Source organism: Nomascus leucogenys, chromosome 22a (genome assembly GCF_006542625.1).
Source record: "Nomascus leucogenys isolate Asia chromosome 22a, Asia_NLE_v1, whole genome shotgun sequence".
Classification (NCBI taxonomy): Eukaryota; Metazoa; Chordata; class Mammalia; order Primates; family Hylobatidae; genus Nomascus; species Nomascus leucogenys.
Genome location: NC_044402.1, coordinates 13,168,983 through 13,183,623, shown reverse-complemented (window position 1 = coordinate 13,183,623; position 14,641 = coordinate 13,168,983). Strand labels below are relative to the sequence as shown.

Genomic DNA, 14,641 nt, shown 5'->3' with positions numbered 1-14,641 from the left:
CAGCTGCGACCAATTATTAGAGAGACAGGTAATAACCGCCTGCCCATCATCTGATGGTCACCTGACATTCCTGGTGGGGGAGGGGACTCTCCTGCCCTGCTCATACCTGACTACCTACTGTAACCTTTTCCCTTCAAGAGTCTAAGACCCCAATTGCTTGGGGAAAATGGATGGTCAGTCTTTCATAACTGCTTCCTGCAGTTATAGAGAGGGGCGGTGGTGGTGGTTCTGTGGGTCTTGGCCTCTGCTAGCTGTCCGGGTAGTGTGGCTCCGTGGGTTGGTGAAAGCAGTATCCAGCCAGGTCCAAGGGAGATGGACAGAACTTTGCCTCTGTCATGTCCCACTGATGGGAAGTCTAGTGGTCTCCTGTAGAAAGGTGACTCTTTTTTTTGCTCTTTTTTTTTTTTTTTTTTTTTTGAGATGCAGTCTTGCTGTGTTGCCCAGGCTGGAGTACAGTAGTGCAATTTTGGCTCACTGCAACCTCTGCCTCCCAGATTGAAGCTATTCTCCTGCCTCAGCCTCCTGGGTAGATGGGATAACGGGCATGCACCACTATACCTGACTAATTTTTGTATTGTTAGTAGAAATGGGGTTTCACCATGTTGGTCAGGCTGGTCTCAAACTCCTGACCTCAAGTGATCCACCTGCCTCGGCCTCCCAAAGTGCTGGGATTACACGCATGAGCCACTGTGCCCGGCCAGAAGGGTGACTTTTGAATATTGAGGGGATGGCATCTCTCACTGAGGATCAGCTGGAGACAAATCAGGTTATTAGATTTAGAAGAATGTCAAAACAAAATAAGTGGGTGAGGACAGCTCCAAAAAATCCCAAGGTTGGTGACACACCCAGGTAGCTAACACTCCTAGAAGCTGGGTGCATCTTCCTCCCAACACATCAGTGTGTTCACCAGCCAGAAAGTCCAGAGGTTTTATTTCAGAGGCATGATTGATTAAATCATTGGCCATGTGATTGAACTCAGTCTCCAGTCCCCTTCTGTTGGTCACACGGGGGCGCCGAAGGTTCCAATCCTCTAAGCAGGTGCTTAGTCTTTCTGTGGCCAGCCCCTCCCTTGAATCTAAGGTCCCACCAGGAGTCCCTGTTTAATAGCAGAAACTCAGGTAAGGTCAAAAGGGGCTTATTATGAATAATAAAAGACACTCTCATCTCTCAGGAAATTCCAAGGGTTTTTGAAGCTCTGTGCCAGGATTGGGTACAAAGACTGGCTATGTGTTTCTGTCTTACTATATACCACACACACTCACATTCCCTTATACACTGCTGGTTCCCATGGGCCTAGTGGCCAAGGAGGCAGCTCCACCTTGAACCTCCATAGAGGCAAAGCAACCTCATTTCTTTGAAAGACACCACATCCTGGTGTCAGTTCAATTTCAGGTGAATGCACTAGTTCATGGATGCTGCAGCTCCAAGTAGGGTGACGATTTGGCAGGAGCCGAGGCTTGTCTCTGAGCCTCTGAGCGGAGAGCCAGGCCTGGCAGAGGCATCTAGAGGTAAGCCGATGTCCAGCAGGAACACCTTCCAGGCAGGCACCACCCCCACCCCCGCCGTGAAGCAGCGTCGTTTGTCTGGGGTAATACCTGAGGTTTGTTTCCTCACACCAAGGAAATAAAGGACACGGACACACAAGGAATGAGGTTAAGAGCGGAGGTTTAAAAGGTGAAAGAAAGAGAAAAGCCCTCTCCTGCAGAGAGAGGGGGTCCTGAACGGGTCTTTCGGTCCATGGTGAAGTGCAGGCGGTTTTATAGATGAGCTTGAGGAGACAGTATCGGATTTACATAGAGTACCAGAGATTGGCTGGACAGGTGTGTCATTTGCATTGCATGCAAAGAAGCTGGCAGCCCCACCCTAATCTTTTATTATGTAGATGGATTCTCTACCTGGCCATGTTGCCTGCCTTTCTACTGTACACGTGGTGACAAAGGGAAGATGGAGCCTCCATGTTAAACATATCTGGCTTCCAGGTAGCCCTTTTCTGTTGGCACAGCTGCCGGCATTCACCCGTGCAAGCTTCCAGCTTGTTTGTCTATGTTTGCAGCTTGAGTTTTCAGGCCGTTCTTTGTTAAAAAAGAAATGATTTGGGGCTGCTTTTTGTTAAAAGGGACGCTCACCAGAGGACTCTGTTACCCTCACTATCTGCCTAAATAATTTCTTTTTAGCTCCTGTATCACCAGGAGTACCCCTTCCATCGCCCCCCTTTGCTCCTGGTTCTAATTCTCTCTTCATCCTGCTCTGCTGGAGGAGAGGGGCTGCTAAAAACTCATTTCCAGCCTCGGTTTGGTGACTAATGATTCATTGTGCTGCTGCTCTGGAAGGGCCATACACTCTCACGGAGACCAGGATCTTAAGCCTCAGGGCCACCCTCTGTAAGCCAAGTGGAGGCAAAATTGAGCACTCAGGATCTAGAGTTGAAGGTCCTGAGTTTCAGGTCTCAGCTCCACCACTTACAACCCTGTGATTATGAGCATTACTTGCCTCTCTCTGCCTCAGTTTCCTCATCTATAAAATGGGAATAACCATGGTGTCTCCCCCATAGGTTTAATAGGAGAATTAAGTGAGATCATAGAATCTAATGCACTAGTATTTGGGTTTGGGCCAGACTAGAGAGGCCATTAATCAATAATATTGATATGGTTATAGTATTTTATTAACAATTATATATAACAACTATAAAATAACAATGATTATGATGATACAGCAATATAGTAATATTAGTAATCAGTACAATGGCAGCAGAATTTGGGATATCACCAGAGCAGGGTCAGGACAGAGGGCTCCTGAGGAGCCTCCTTGCTTGGGGCCGTATCCTCGTGTAACCAGAAAGGGCCCCCCATCCAGACCCCAAGAGAAGGTTCTTGGATCTGACACAAGAAAGAATTTGGGGTGAGCCCACAGAATAAAGTGAAAGCAAGTTTATTAGAGAAGTAAAGAAGCAAATAATGGCTGCTTATCCTGGTACACTGTCTCATACTCATGCTCCACTGATTATGCTTATGGTTATTTCTTGATTATTTGCTAAACAAGGGGTGGATTATTCATGGGTGTTCCAGGAAAGGGGCGGGCAATTCCAAGAACTAAGGGTCCTCCCCTTTTTAGATATAGGGTAATTTCCCGACGTTGCCATGACATCTGTAAACTGTCATGGCGCTGGTGGGAGTGTCTTTTAGCATGCTGATGCATTATAATTAGCACATAATGAGCAGTGAGGACGACCAGAGGTCACTTTGGTCACCATCTTGGTTTTGGTGGGTTTGGGCCGGCTTCTTTACCACGTCCTGTTTTATCAGCAGGGTCTTTGTGACCTATATCTTGTGCCCACCTCCTATCTCATCCTGTGACTTAGAATGCGCTAACCTCCTGGGAATGCAGCCCAGCAGGTCTCAGCCTTATTTTACCCAGCCCCTATTCAAGATGGGGGTCACTCTGGTTCAAATGGACACTCAGATATCCCAGTGTCCCTGCTCCCCAGCCTTTCTTCAGCAACCTTGGCCAGACACCTAGTTTTCCAAACTCTAACCCAGAAGCTTGGGGCTGGAGTGGGAGAGGCTTAAGCTCCAGGGGTGGGATCAAGACAGGAGCGGGGAGGGGAAGACACGCACCAAGTCCTTCCCCTATCGAGGGATGCCCCCTCCCCCTTCCTGAGGAAGCTGTGCCACAGGAGGCTGGGGAGAGTCCAGAAGGTGTCACCTGGAAAGGAGGGATGAGCTTGCTGAGACCTGCCAAGACTCAAAGGACATTTTAAAACAGCAGAGTTTGTGAAAGGCAGCAGAATCCCGCTCCCCATGCTTGCCCTCGGGACCCTCACTGGAGCAGAACCATTTCTCAGAGCGTGAGAAGGAGAAGCGAGTGTCCGTGACCATGCTGGCTCTGGGTGAGACCTCGGCTAGCGTTTGGTTTCTAGAGCACAGCTGCATCCTCACGGCCTAGAACCATGGTTTTATCAGAAGAGAATAAACCCACAGCAGAAGCAAGTCTTCCTGCTCAGGACTTGGGGTCTGCATGCAGAGGCCTCGTGGCATGGAGGTCCCAAGCGTTGACACCACTGTCTGGGGGCCGAATCCAGTTCTTCCCTTACAGCTGTGAGACCTTGGCCAGGATCACCTTTCAGGGCGTGTCCTGTGGGCCAAGCCCTAACGGGTATTAACTCAGTCAGTCATCACACCAGCTCGAGGAGGGGATGTCCTGTTATAGTCAGAGAGTACCTCAGTTCCTTCATCTGTAAAATGGGGATAATAATAAAACTCATGGGGTGATGGAGAGGACGGAGCAAGTTACTATATGTGGAGTTGTCATAACAGCTCCTGTCACAGCGAGAGCTCTGTATTAAGTATTAGCTATTTTTATTTTTTCAGGGGAAAAAAAGGTGTGAATGGACTAATATCTGTGATCGTTTCCAGCAGCCTCCCCCAGAGCATACGTGCTGGCGTGAGAGTTGAAATTCAACCTGACTCCCGTACATTAGAGCTTTTCTGAGTGTAGATTCAAGACTGCTCACATAAGAGCCAGCCAATTCCAGCCCCGCTTACAGAACCAGCATCTCAGGGGGCGGGGGCGTAGGAATTTTAAGACCTCCCCCCGCCACGGACTCTGTGCCTCCAATACCCTTACAGAAACGTTGACTTCATTGAACCCCTCAGTGGGCGAATGAGAAACTGAGCATGCAGGATCCTCAATGTGGACATGGGCCAGGTGACACAAGGCTCTTGGGGCAGAATCCCCAGTGTCCCTGAGGCATCCTTGATCTCCCTAGCCTGCCTCATCATTTCAGGAACCTTCCAGATGACTTCCGTCTCATGGTTGTCCTCCTCACCTTCACCCAAATCTTTAATTCACAGAGCTGCATCCCCTTCTTCGGTTTCAGATGTTCCTGGTCCGCCGGGACAGCAGCTCGAAGCACCTGGTGCTCTGTGTCCACTTTCCTTCCCTGAACGAGAGCTCGGCCGAGGTGCTCGAATACACCATTAAGGAAGAAAAGTCGAGTAAGTACCCGTCTTCTCTGTTTTCACTTTGACCACACGGCAGCAGCAGCAGCAGAGAGGCTGCACCTTCTAACCACAGACTCTCCCGTATGCACTGATGGTGTTTAAAATTAGAAGGAGGAAAAGCTTTCAGTCACTGAAGTTACTTAGCCAGACTTGTTTTGAACTCAGTTCATCATCCAAAGTCAGTGTGAATTTCCACTCACCCTCGTCGCAGCTGGTTGGCTTTGCATTCTCATGGCCACATTGAAGTTTCTTCTTGTTAGCTCAATGCAGGGATGCTGGAGAAAGGGAAGAAAAGGAGAAGAAATGTCTGCACCCTTGAGTCCTAGTGTCAGCTCAGCACACACTCAATCCATGATTGCAGACAAGTCACTTAATCTTTCTGAGCCTCAGTTTTCTCTTCTGTCAAGTGGACATAATAGTCACAGAGCTTTTGTGAGGGTCAAATGGACAAACACTTTGAAAGACAAAAATCTGGGCCAGGCTTGATGGCTCACACCTACAATTCCAACACTTCAGAAGGCAGAGGCAAGAGGATTTCCTGAGCTTAGGATCTGGAGACTAGCCTGGGCAACATAAAATAAAAATAAATAAGCCAGGTGTTGTGGCATGCACCTGTGGTCCCAGCTACTTGGGAGGCCAAGGTGGAAGATTGGCTTGAACCAGGGAGGGTAAGGCTGCAGTGAGCTGTGATTGTGCTACTGCATTCCATCCTGGGTGACAGAGGGAGATCTGGCCAAAAAAAAAGAAAAAGGAAGGACAAAAATCCTGTGTGTGCATAGTGCTGCTGGAAGTAGGCATGGGCCTCAGTGGGAAAATGTTTGGGGGCCCGCTCCCTAGGGCAGATTTGTTCTGATAATACAGTGTCACCAGGTTTGGGGCCCTTGTGGACTGCTGGGCACCCATCTGTTCTAGCTTTCTCCTCCTCGCATGGTGTAACCGCTCATTGGGTACTTCTCCCCCTCTGCCCAGATAGACCCAATTTTTCATGATGGGAATTGCAACAGAGAAAGAGTTTGTTGTACATAAAGCCAACTAAACAGGAGACGGAGTTTTATTATTACTCAAATCAGCCTCCCTGAAAATTCAGAGGCTAGGGTTTTTTAAAGACAGTTTGGCGGGTAGGAGGGGTATGGAGGGGGAATGCTGATTGGTTGTGTCAGGGATGGAATCACAGGGAGTTGAATCTGTCTTCTTGCACTGAGTCAGTTTCTGTGTGAGGGCCACAAGACCAAACGAGCCAGTTTACTGGTCTGGGTGGCTGGCACCAGCTGATCCATAAGAAGGAATGCAGACCTCAAACACCAATCTTAGGTTTTATAATACTAACATTATCTACAGGAGCAATTGGGGACATTAGTGATCTTGTGGCCTCTGGCTACATGACTCCTGACCCATAATTTCTTTTTTTCTTTTCTTTTCTTTTCTTTTTTTTTTTTTGAGATGGAGTTTCGCTCTTGTTGCCCAGGCTAAAGTACAACAGCGTGATCTTGGCTCACTGCAACCTCCACCTCCTGGATTCAATCGATTCTCCTGCCTCAGCCTCCCGAGTAGCTGGGATTACAGGCATGTGCCACCACACCCGGCTAATTTTTGTATTTTTAGTAGAGATGGAGTTTCTCCATGTTGGTCGGGCTGGTCTCGAACTCCCCACCGCAGGTGATCCACCCTCCTCAGCCTCCCTAAGTGCTGGGATTACAGGCGTGAGCCACCGTGCCTGGCCCTGAGCCATAATTTCTAATCTTGTGGCTAATTTGTTAGTTTTACAAAGGTGGCCTGGTCTCCAGGCAAGGAGGAGGTTTGTTTCAGGGAGAGGCTGTTACCATCTTTGTTTCAAAGTTAAACAATAAACTAAATTCCTCCCAGAGTTTGTTCGGCCTATGCCCAGGAATGAACAAGGGCAGTTTGGAGGTTAATGGCAAGATGGAATTGATTAGGTCAGATCTCTTTCATTGTCATCATTTCCTCGTCATAATTTTTGCAAAAGCAGTTTCAACGGCTATGTGTATACATGCCAGGCATTCAGATCCAAACAGCTTCTTAGAAGAATCTATAGAATATTCCAAGCACTGGTTTACATCTCTTGTAAATGGTTCCATCTCTTGTAAATGGAAGCCTTTTACCCTCGGCTAGCAGCAGAGTGACAACAGTTAAGATTCATTAAATATTCTCAAGTGTTTGTTTCTCAAGAAACGTGTGCCTGACACTGGGAAGATGCAAAGATGAAGAAAACAGAGTTCCTGGCCTCAGGGGCCTCCAAGTCTGGTTGGAGGGTGGGGACACACTGGCATGGGGAACAGACATCACTTGTTGTGCAGTATAGCATTACTGCCTTTGCATTACTGCAAAGGGACCTCTGGCTGGGGACACAGAGGATACAGGTCACTGTGGGAAGGATTCAGGAGGGTGTCAGAGGAAGAAGCCTCAGGCTGGGTCCTGAAGGTGAGTATATTAGTTCAATTGAAGGTTAATCTTCTAGCCCTAGAAGTAGACTAGGAAAGGAATGCAGAAGCAGGTTACCTTTCCTGCTATAAGGAGGTCTTTCTGCAGAGACCCAGAGCCCCATAGAATGGATAAAACACAACTCGTTGGGCACGGTGGCTCAAGCCTGTAATCCCAGCACTTTGGGAGGCCAGGGCGGGTGGGTCATCAGGTCAAGAGATTGACCTGGCCAACGTGGTGAAACCCCGTCTCTACTAAAAATACAAAAATTAGCTGGGTGTGGTGGCATGCACCTGTAGTTCCAGCTACTTGGGAGGCTGAGGCAGGATAATTACTTGAACCTGGGAGGCGGAGGTTGCAGTGAGCTGAGATTGCACCACTGCACTCCAGCCTGGCGACAGTGTGAGACTCCATCTCAACAACAACAACAAAAACAAAACAACCCACACATTCATGTGTTCAGCAGAGAGTTATGGAGTGCCCACTCTGTGCCAGGCACTGTTCACTGCCTCTCAGAGCTCACTTCAGGTGGAGGGAGGGGATGATAAGCAAGTAACCATCCAGGATGACTGGCAGATGGAGAGGTGTGCTATGGGGAACGTGTGAACATGGATAATTAGCTAGCTACTGCAAGAACCAGCATAATGGCTTAAACCCAGAAACTGGTTTCCCACTCAGGCAAGATTCCTGGCCAGTGGGGAAGGAACAGGGACCCCAGTGGAAGAAGAGGCTCTGCCACCTTCAGTGTTCAGCCTCCAGTTTCCTAGGACTGACTCCAAGCCAGTAGGCTGGAAGGGAGAAAGAGCATGGAGAAGGCTTGTGGTCGGGTCTTCCTGCCAAGGCCTAGGAGTGGGTGTGTCACCTGTGCCGCATTCCATTGGCTAGAACTTGGTCACAAGATCACACCTAACTGCAAGGGAAACTGGGTCCAGCCATGTACCCAGGAAAAAGAACAGCACCTGGGTTTTGAACTGCTAGAAGCCTGATCCATGGGTAGTAAGGACAGTGAGTGTGGGGTTGGGGCAAATCATTAATATAGCAAACTTGATTGACCTCTCCATCTTGTGAAGTCCAGCGAGGAAGAAAGTGTGAGGTTCTCAAAGAAGGAAGAGAGTGTTATGGTTTGCCCAGACCAAGTATACAGCACCCTTTGATGACAGCAGAAGAGATAGGACTATTTGGGGCATCCACTGCTCTCCAAGAACCTGAGTGCCTTCTCATTTGGCCAGGGCCAGGCCTTCTTAGCAGGTGCCCCTGGGGTCACACAGCCCCTGGATGTGCTTATGGTCTCCCACGAGATAGAGAGGACCATCACCTATCTATTAGTAGATTATAGAGACCAGGAGGATGCAGACCTGTCTCTTACTAAGAGCAGCCAGGCTTTCAGGGACTCGGCTGCCACCTGCCAGTTACCTACAACTTTCAGAAACCCTAGAGTTGAGTGTGCTCTTGAATTTCCACAGCAACATTGGGAAAGTAGCTGAGGTTGGAGGTTATGATGAGCTGAGCTTATCAGCCGGTGCTCTAGGAGCCTGAGGAGGGAGTGCTGTTCACGGGCAGGGTGGTCAGGAAGGCTTCTTGGAGGAAAGGCACATCAGGCTGGACCAGCAGACTGTCCGAAAGTTCTGCCGACGTCCTTTGCACGGTACTCCTTCCCCACCTCCCCGTCCAGCCTTCAGGATCACCAATCCACTGTCTCTCCAACCCAATGACACCCCTGGAAACCAGAACATTGTATCTGGTTTCATGTCTCATTTCCCATTACGCACCAATGAAAAACCAGAGCTGGATGGTAGTTAAAGCAGTAAAAACAGGATTTGCTCAAAACTGTTGCAATAAGGACAAAGAGACCTCAGTATAGAACTGGGCTCAACTGTGAATACAGCATGGGCAGGTGGGGGTTATAGCCAAGGAGCAGGGTGGGAGGCAGCAGATGGAAAATCACTAAGGGGAAAACATCAGGGGCAGGGAGGATTCTGGCGAAACTGACCCAACGGGATTCTTGCTGAAGGCAGGCAGGTGATCAGACAGCACCGGGGGGGATGGTGGAGGACAAGGAAACTGATCAAATATTGACAGTGATCAGATATCAAGGGAGAGGGGTTTTTCTAAACCAGTGAAGCAGGATTCTTGCTAAAACTGAATTTTAGGAGGCACAGATGGGCCTAGGAGAAGGTTCAGGAGTCTGACTAAAGTTTGGTCAAGCAAAGAATTTTTTCAAGCCTAAGGGACAAATCGAGTCACTCAGAGACAGAGATGGCCAGCCTACTTCTATGGGTTCTTTCTTCCTCCCAGGGCCGTGTGGCCGAATCTCACTTTCTATTTTTAAACTTTTAAAAATCCAATGCTCAATTTGCTGAAAATATGATGAAAACCAAAAATCTTTCATGTAACCTAACTCTTCTATCATTGTTCATGTGCATTCACTATAAATACACAGATGTCATCCATAAGTTTGTGTGTGTGTGATTTTGCTATTTCCTTTTTTACTTTTTTTTTTTTTTTTTTCTGAGATGGAATCTTGCTCTATCACCCAGGCTGGAGTGCAGTGGTGTGGTGTGATCTTGGCTTACTGCAACCTCTGCCTCCCGAGTTCAAGCAATTCTCCAGCCTCAGCCTCCTGAGTAGCTGGGACTACAGGCATGCGCCATCACATCCAGCTAATTTTTGTATATTTAGTGGAAACCAGGTTTCACCATGTTGGCCAGGCTGGTCTCGAACTCCTGACCTCAGGTGATCTGCCTGCCTGAGCCTCCCAAAGTGTTGGGATTACAGGCGTGAGCCACCCCGCCTGGACTGCCGTTTCCTTGTATTACTCCATTGCTCTCCAAACCTCACTCTCCTGAGGTGAGCCACTAGGGTGCACCCTGAGAACATTAAGAAAGGAGCAGGTAACTTGTTTCTTTGCTGAGTTAATGTGCCGCCCCTGCCTCTTTGCTCTCTTCCTGTTTGATGCCCTCCTCCTTGGCACAGCAATTGAGACAGACCATGGAAGCCACACAGGTTTTTGAATCCCAGCTGTTTTCTTCTGCCTGTGTGACCTTGTGCAAGTTACTTTACCTCTCCAGGCCTCAGTTGCCTTGCCTGTAAGATGGGGATAATGATGGTGCCGCCATCACAGCGCACTGGAAAGGGTTCGTGTGTCTACACTGCTTAGGACTTTAGACACTGTGGCCACGGTGACTGCAGTGGGGGGTGATCTGAGGGGGAAGTGGTCAAGGGAAAGGCCCAGGCCTGGAACTGGGGCCTTTTGTTGGGGTTCCCCACACAGAGCTGAGGCAAGGGAAGGAGACATGGGGATACCCCAAAAGGGGTAGTCAGCTTGATCTGTGACCCTGCTCTGTTTGAAGAAGAAACACTCGCTCTGACCACTTCCGTTTCCATGTGCCTGGATTGTCCTCTAGTTTCTTGTTAAGTGTTTCCTTGAAACTCCCTGAAGCAGTCAGCTTGGGCTAGTCTTGCTGTGGTAACAAACAATCCAACCCCAGTTGCTTGCACACATGGGTGTGTACACAAAGTAAAATGAGTGTGCAGCTGGCCCTCCAACCTGTGGTTTCCACATCCACAGATTTAATCAAACATGGATCAAAAATATTCAAAGGAAAAAAAGATGAAAAATAACAGCACAATAATAAAAATAATGTAAATTAAAATATAGTATAACAACTGTGTATATAGCATTTACATTGTATTAGGTATTATAAGTAACCTAGAAATGATTTAAAGCAGAGCTCCCCAGCCTTTTTGGCATCAGCTTCATCCATGTCCCTGCAAAGAACATGATCCCATTCCTTTTAATGGCTGCATAGTATTCCATGGTGTATATGCACCATATTTTTCCACGGATGTGATGGGGGATGGTTTCTGGGTGAAACTGTTCCACTTCAGATTATCAGGCATTAGATTCTCATAAGGACCCTGCAACCTAGATCCCTTCCATGCGCAGTTCACAATAGGGTTCCTGCTCCTATGAGAATCTAATGCTGCCACTGATCTGGCAGGAGGCAGAGCTCCAGTGGTGAAGCTCGCCCTCCCAATGCTCACCCCCTGCTGTGCGCCCCAGTTCCTACCAGTTCCCTGGCCCAGGAGTTGGGGACCCCTGATTTAAGGTATACAGGAGGACGTGCATATGTTATAGGCAGATACTATGCCATTTCATATCAAGGACTTGAGCATCCTCAGATTTTGGTTTCTGAGGGTGTGGGGGGGTCTTGAAACCAACCCCCCACAGATACCAAGGGACAATTGTATTTCTCACTCAGATGACATGCCATCTGAGGCTCTTTGCAACAACTTGTGTGTATTGCAATGCAGGCTGAAGGAGCAGCACCCATCTGGGGCATTCAGGTGGGAAGAGAAAGCAGAATCCATGACTGTTCCCAAAGGTTCCACTCAGAGAAGGCAGGTGTCACTTCCCTTCGCATCTCATTGGCTAAAATAGGTCACATGGCCAGGCCAGCCTCCAATAGGATGGGAAGTCTAATCCTCCGGCATGCATGTGACCCACAGGGTGGGGTAGCCACCATTTTGAACGAGCACTATTGTGAACAACCATCTCCTGCATCCCCAGTCCTCCTCTCTGCTGCACAAAGGTGACAAGAGATGTCTTGGTCTCCACTTGGCCTCACTGGGGACCCTCAGAGGCCCGATGTGTGTGGAGAGGGAGGGGACCAGCAGAAGAGGCATGGGGGCAGGGGATGTATGGGATGAAGGGCCGAGACTCAGGATGGAAGGGAGGCTAGCACAGCTGCTGAGCTGCAGCCTGCCTGTTTATGGCTGAAACAAGCCACCTGGCCAGGAGGACATTAGCTACTTTTTCATTCATGGACTTTGAAGATGGTGACAATGACAGATTCAGGTGATGGCATGTTTCTGCTGGCCACTTTATAAAGAAGGCCACTTGGCCCCATCTCCAGAAGAGGAACCATGAGATAGTGACAAATGCCCATACAGGAAGTGAGCTGCCCAGCACTCACGACCTGAGCCATTTGTCCGGTGTTTCCCAGGTAGCCCCTCTTCATTCCCTGCCTATTCCCCTAGCTGTTTTGCTTCATTTATTTATTTATTTGAGACAGAGTCTTGTTCTGTTGCCCAGGCTACAGTGCAGTGGCGCAATCATAGCTCACTGCAGCTGCAGCTGCAACTCCCTGGGCTCAAGCGATCCCCCTGCCTTAGCCTCCCAAGTAGCTGGGACGACAGGTGTGTGCCACTGTGCCTGTATAATTTTTTAATTTTTTGTAGAGATGGGGGTCTCTGTTGTCCAGGCTGGACTCAAACTGGCCTCCTGAAGTGCTGGATTTACATTTTGATTTAAATCCAGGTCAAATCTCTTTCTAGGATAATGGGTCAGCTGGTGAAAGGGTCAAACCTAAGAGCAGAATTCAAAGGCATTCTGGGTGACGCTGACACCCATGCACATGAATCTCCACTGCCCAGGAGGACTCATCTAGAATTTCTCCTTTCCTGAATTTAAAATGTCCCCATAGTCCGGTGGTGATAACCACCAATGCCAGTTAGCACAAGGGTTCACTACATTTGCCCATGAGATGGGCTCCCTTCCCAGGGACAGATGTGTCAACTTCAACTACTTAACCTAAGAGCACGTGCCTTAGAGTGGGAGACTTGTTCAGTGCAAGAAGCAATCCTACCTGAGCTAGTCCAGCAGGTTTTTTTATTTGTTTGTTTGTTTTCACAGTCTCGCTCTGTCAGGCTCTGGAGTGCAGTAGTGTGATCACAGCTCACTGCAGCCTCGACCTCCTGGGCTCAAGCGATCCTCCCCCCTTAGCCTCCTGAGTTGCTGGGACTACAGGTACACGCCGCTGTGCCTGGCTAATTTTTGTATTTTCTGTAGAGACAGGGTTTCATCATGTTGTGCAGTTGCAGTCCATAAAAAGTAAGGAGTGATTATTATTAAAAGAGGGATTGGTGTCAAGAAGGCAGCCTCTTGATATTTCAGCAGTGAGGAAGTACTGATTGCATCGTGGTAATCTTGCACTCTTGTTAATGCAAACCACTTTTGAGAGCATAAGCTTTAGAAAGGCTGGCAGTTCTGGGTTTTAATTCTCTGTCACCTTGTGACATCAGACATGTTAATTTCTCTGCTTCACTTTCCTTATCTGCAACATGGGAACATCTGCAACACAGCTACTGGGAGGAGTGATGAGCAAATCAATCGGTGGCTACACGTAGGGGCTTGGGACCGTGTTGCCTGGCACGTGGGACGCGCTCCACAACTTTGTCTCCTGGATGAAATGGGGACATTTATGGGAAAAAGCCTGCGTGTAGTAAGCACACCATAAATACTAGCAGCTATAATTATCTATGGAGTTTGAGCAGCATGCAGATCATACCACAAAACCCATCATTTCCTGCAACACTTGGCTCTTGGAGAACTCCTGTAAGATGTTGATTCGTTCTTCTTATCTCACATTGGTTATTACTCATAGAGGTTTTGGCTAAAATAACCACAGCTTATTTCTTTCCGTTTTCAGCATTCCCCTTTTCAGCCTCCAACACTGGAGTTGGGCCAGGAAAAAAATACATCATGAGATAATTTAACTCCAAGAACTTTATTGTAAAACTTCAGTGGTGAATTTCTTTAAAAAAAAAAAAAATAGATCTTGTATCATAGTGGTATATTCTTAGCCTCCTTTTTTTTCACTTAGACGTTTTATTATGAGCTTTTTCAGTGTTATTGAACACTTCAAAGACTTTGCAACCAATTAAATATGTGTTGGATGGCTTCTGAAGGAAGACAGTATGACAGGCTTGAAGACAGGGTTCTTGGCATTGAACCAGTGGGAGAGACAGGCTCATGCATACCTAACCAGAAATACAAGTCATTCGAACTGTCCTAAATGTTAGAATGTAAGCATGTACTCTGGGTCATCAAAACCAATGACACTCAGGGAAATCCACCCAGGCCTACTTTGGGCCTTGGAAGATGGAAAATATTTGTGAAAAAGAGAAATTGAGGAACAGATGTGTTAAGCTGAGTCCACAGCCTGCATCAGGGCTCAGAGGCAGGAAAAAGAAAATCAGGAAAGGGTAGAACTCTGTTGGGGGAGAGGTGGATTGGAAGTAGAGTCAAAGTTGAAGCTAGAGGGTAGGATTCGGCCAGGTCATGAGAGACCTTGACAACCACCCCAGGGTGTTAGAGATTTGGTTTGTAGTGTTATCGGAAGCCACACAAAGGTTTTGAG

General features: G+C 48.1%; 1 protein-coding gene across 2 annotated transcripts in view; it reads left to right on the top strand.

Annotated features, from left to right (window-relative positions):
* Positions 1-14,641, top strand: part of RIN3 (Ras and Rab interactor 3) — a 174,148-nt gene that overhangs the window by 58,664 nt on the left and 100,843 nt on the right. For both annotated transcript variants that reach the window (XM_030803908.1, XM_030803909.1), the window contains exon 3: positions 4,877-4,994. In XM_030803908.1, coding sequence (XP_030659768.1) covers positions 4,877-4,994 — 118 coding nt within the window. The remainder of the gene's footprint in view (positions 1-4,876; positions 4,995-14,641) is intronic.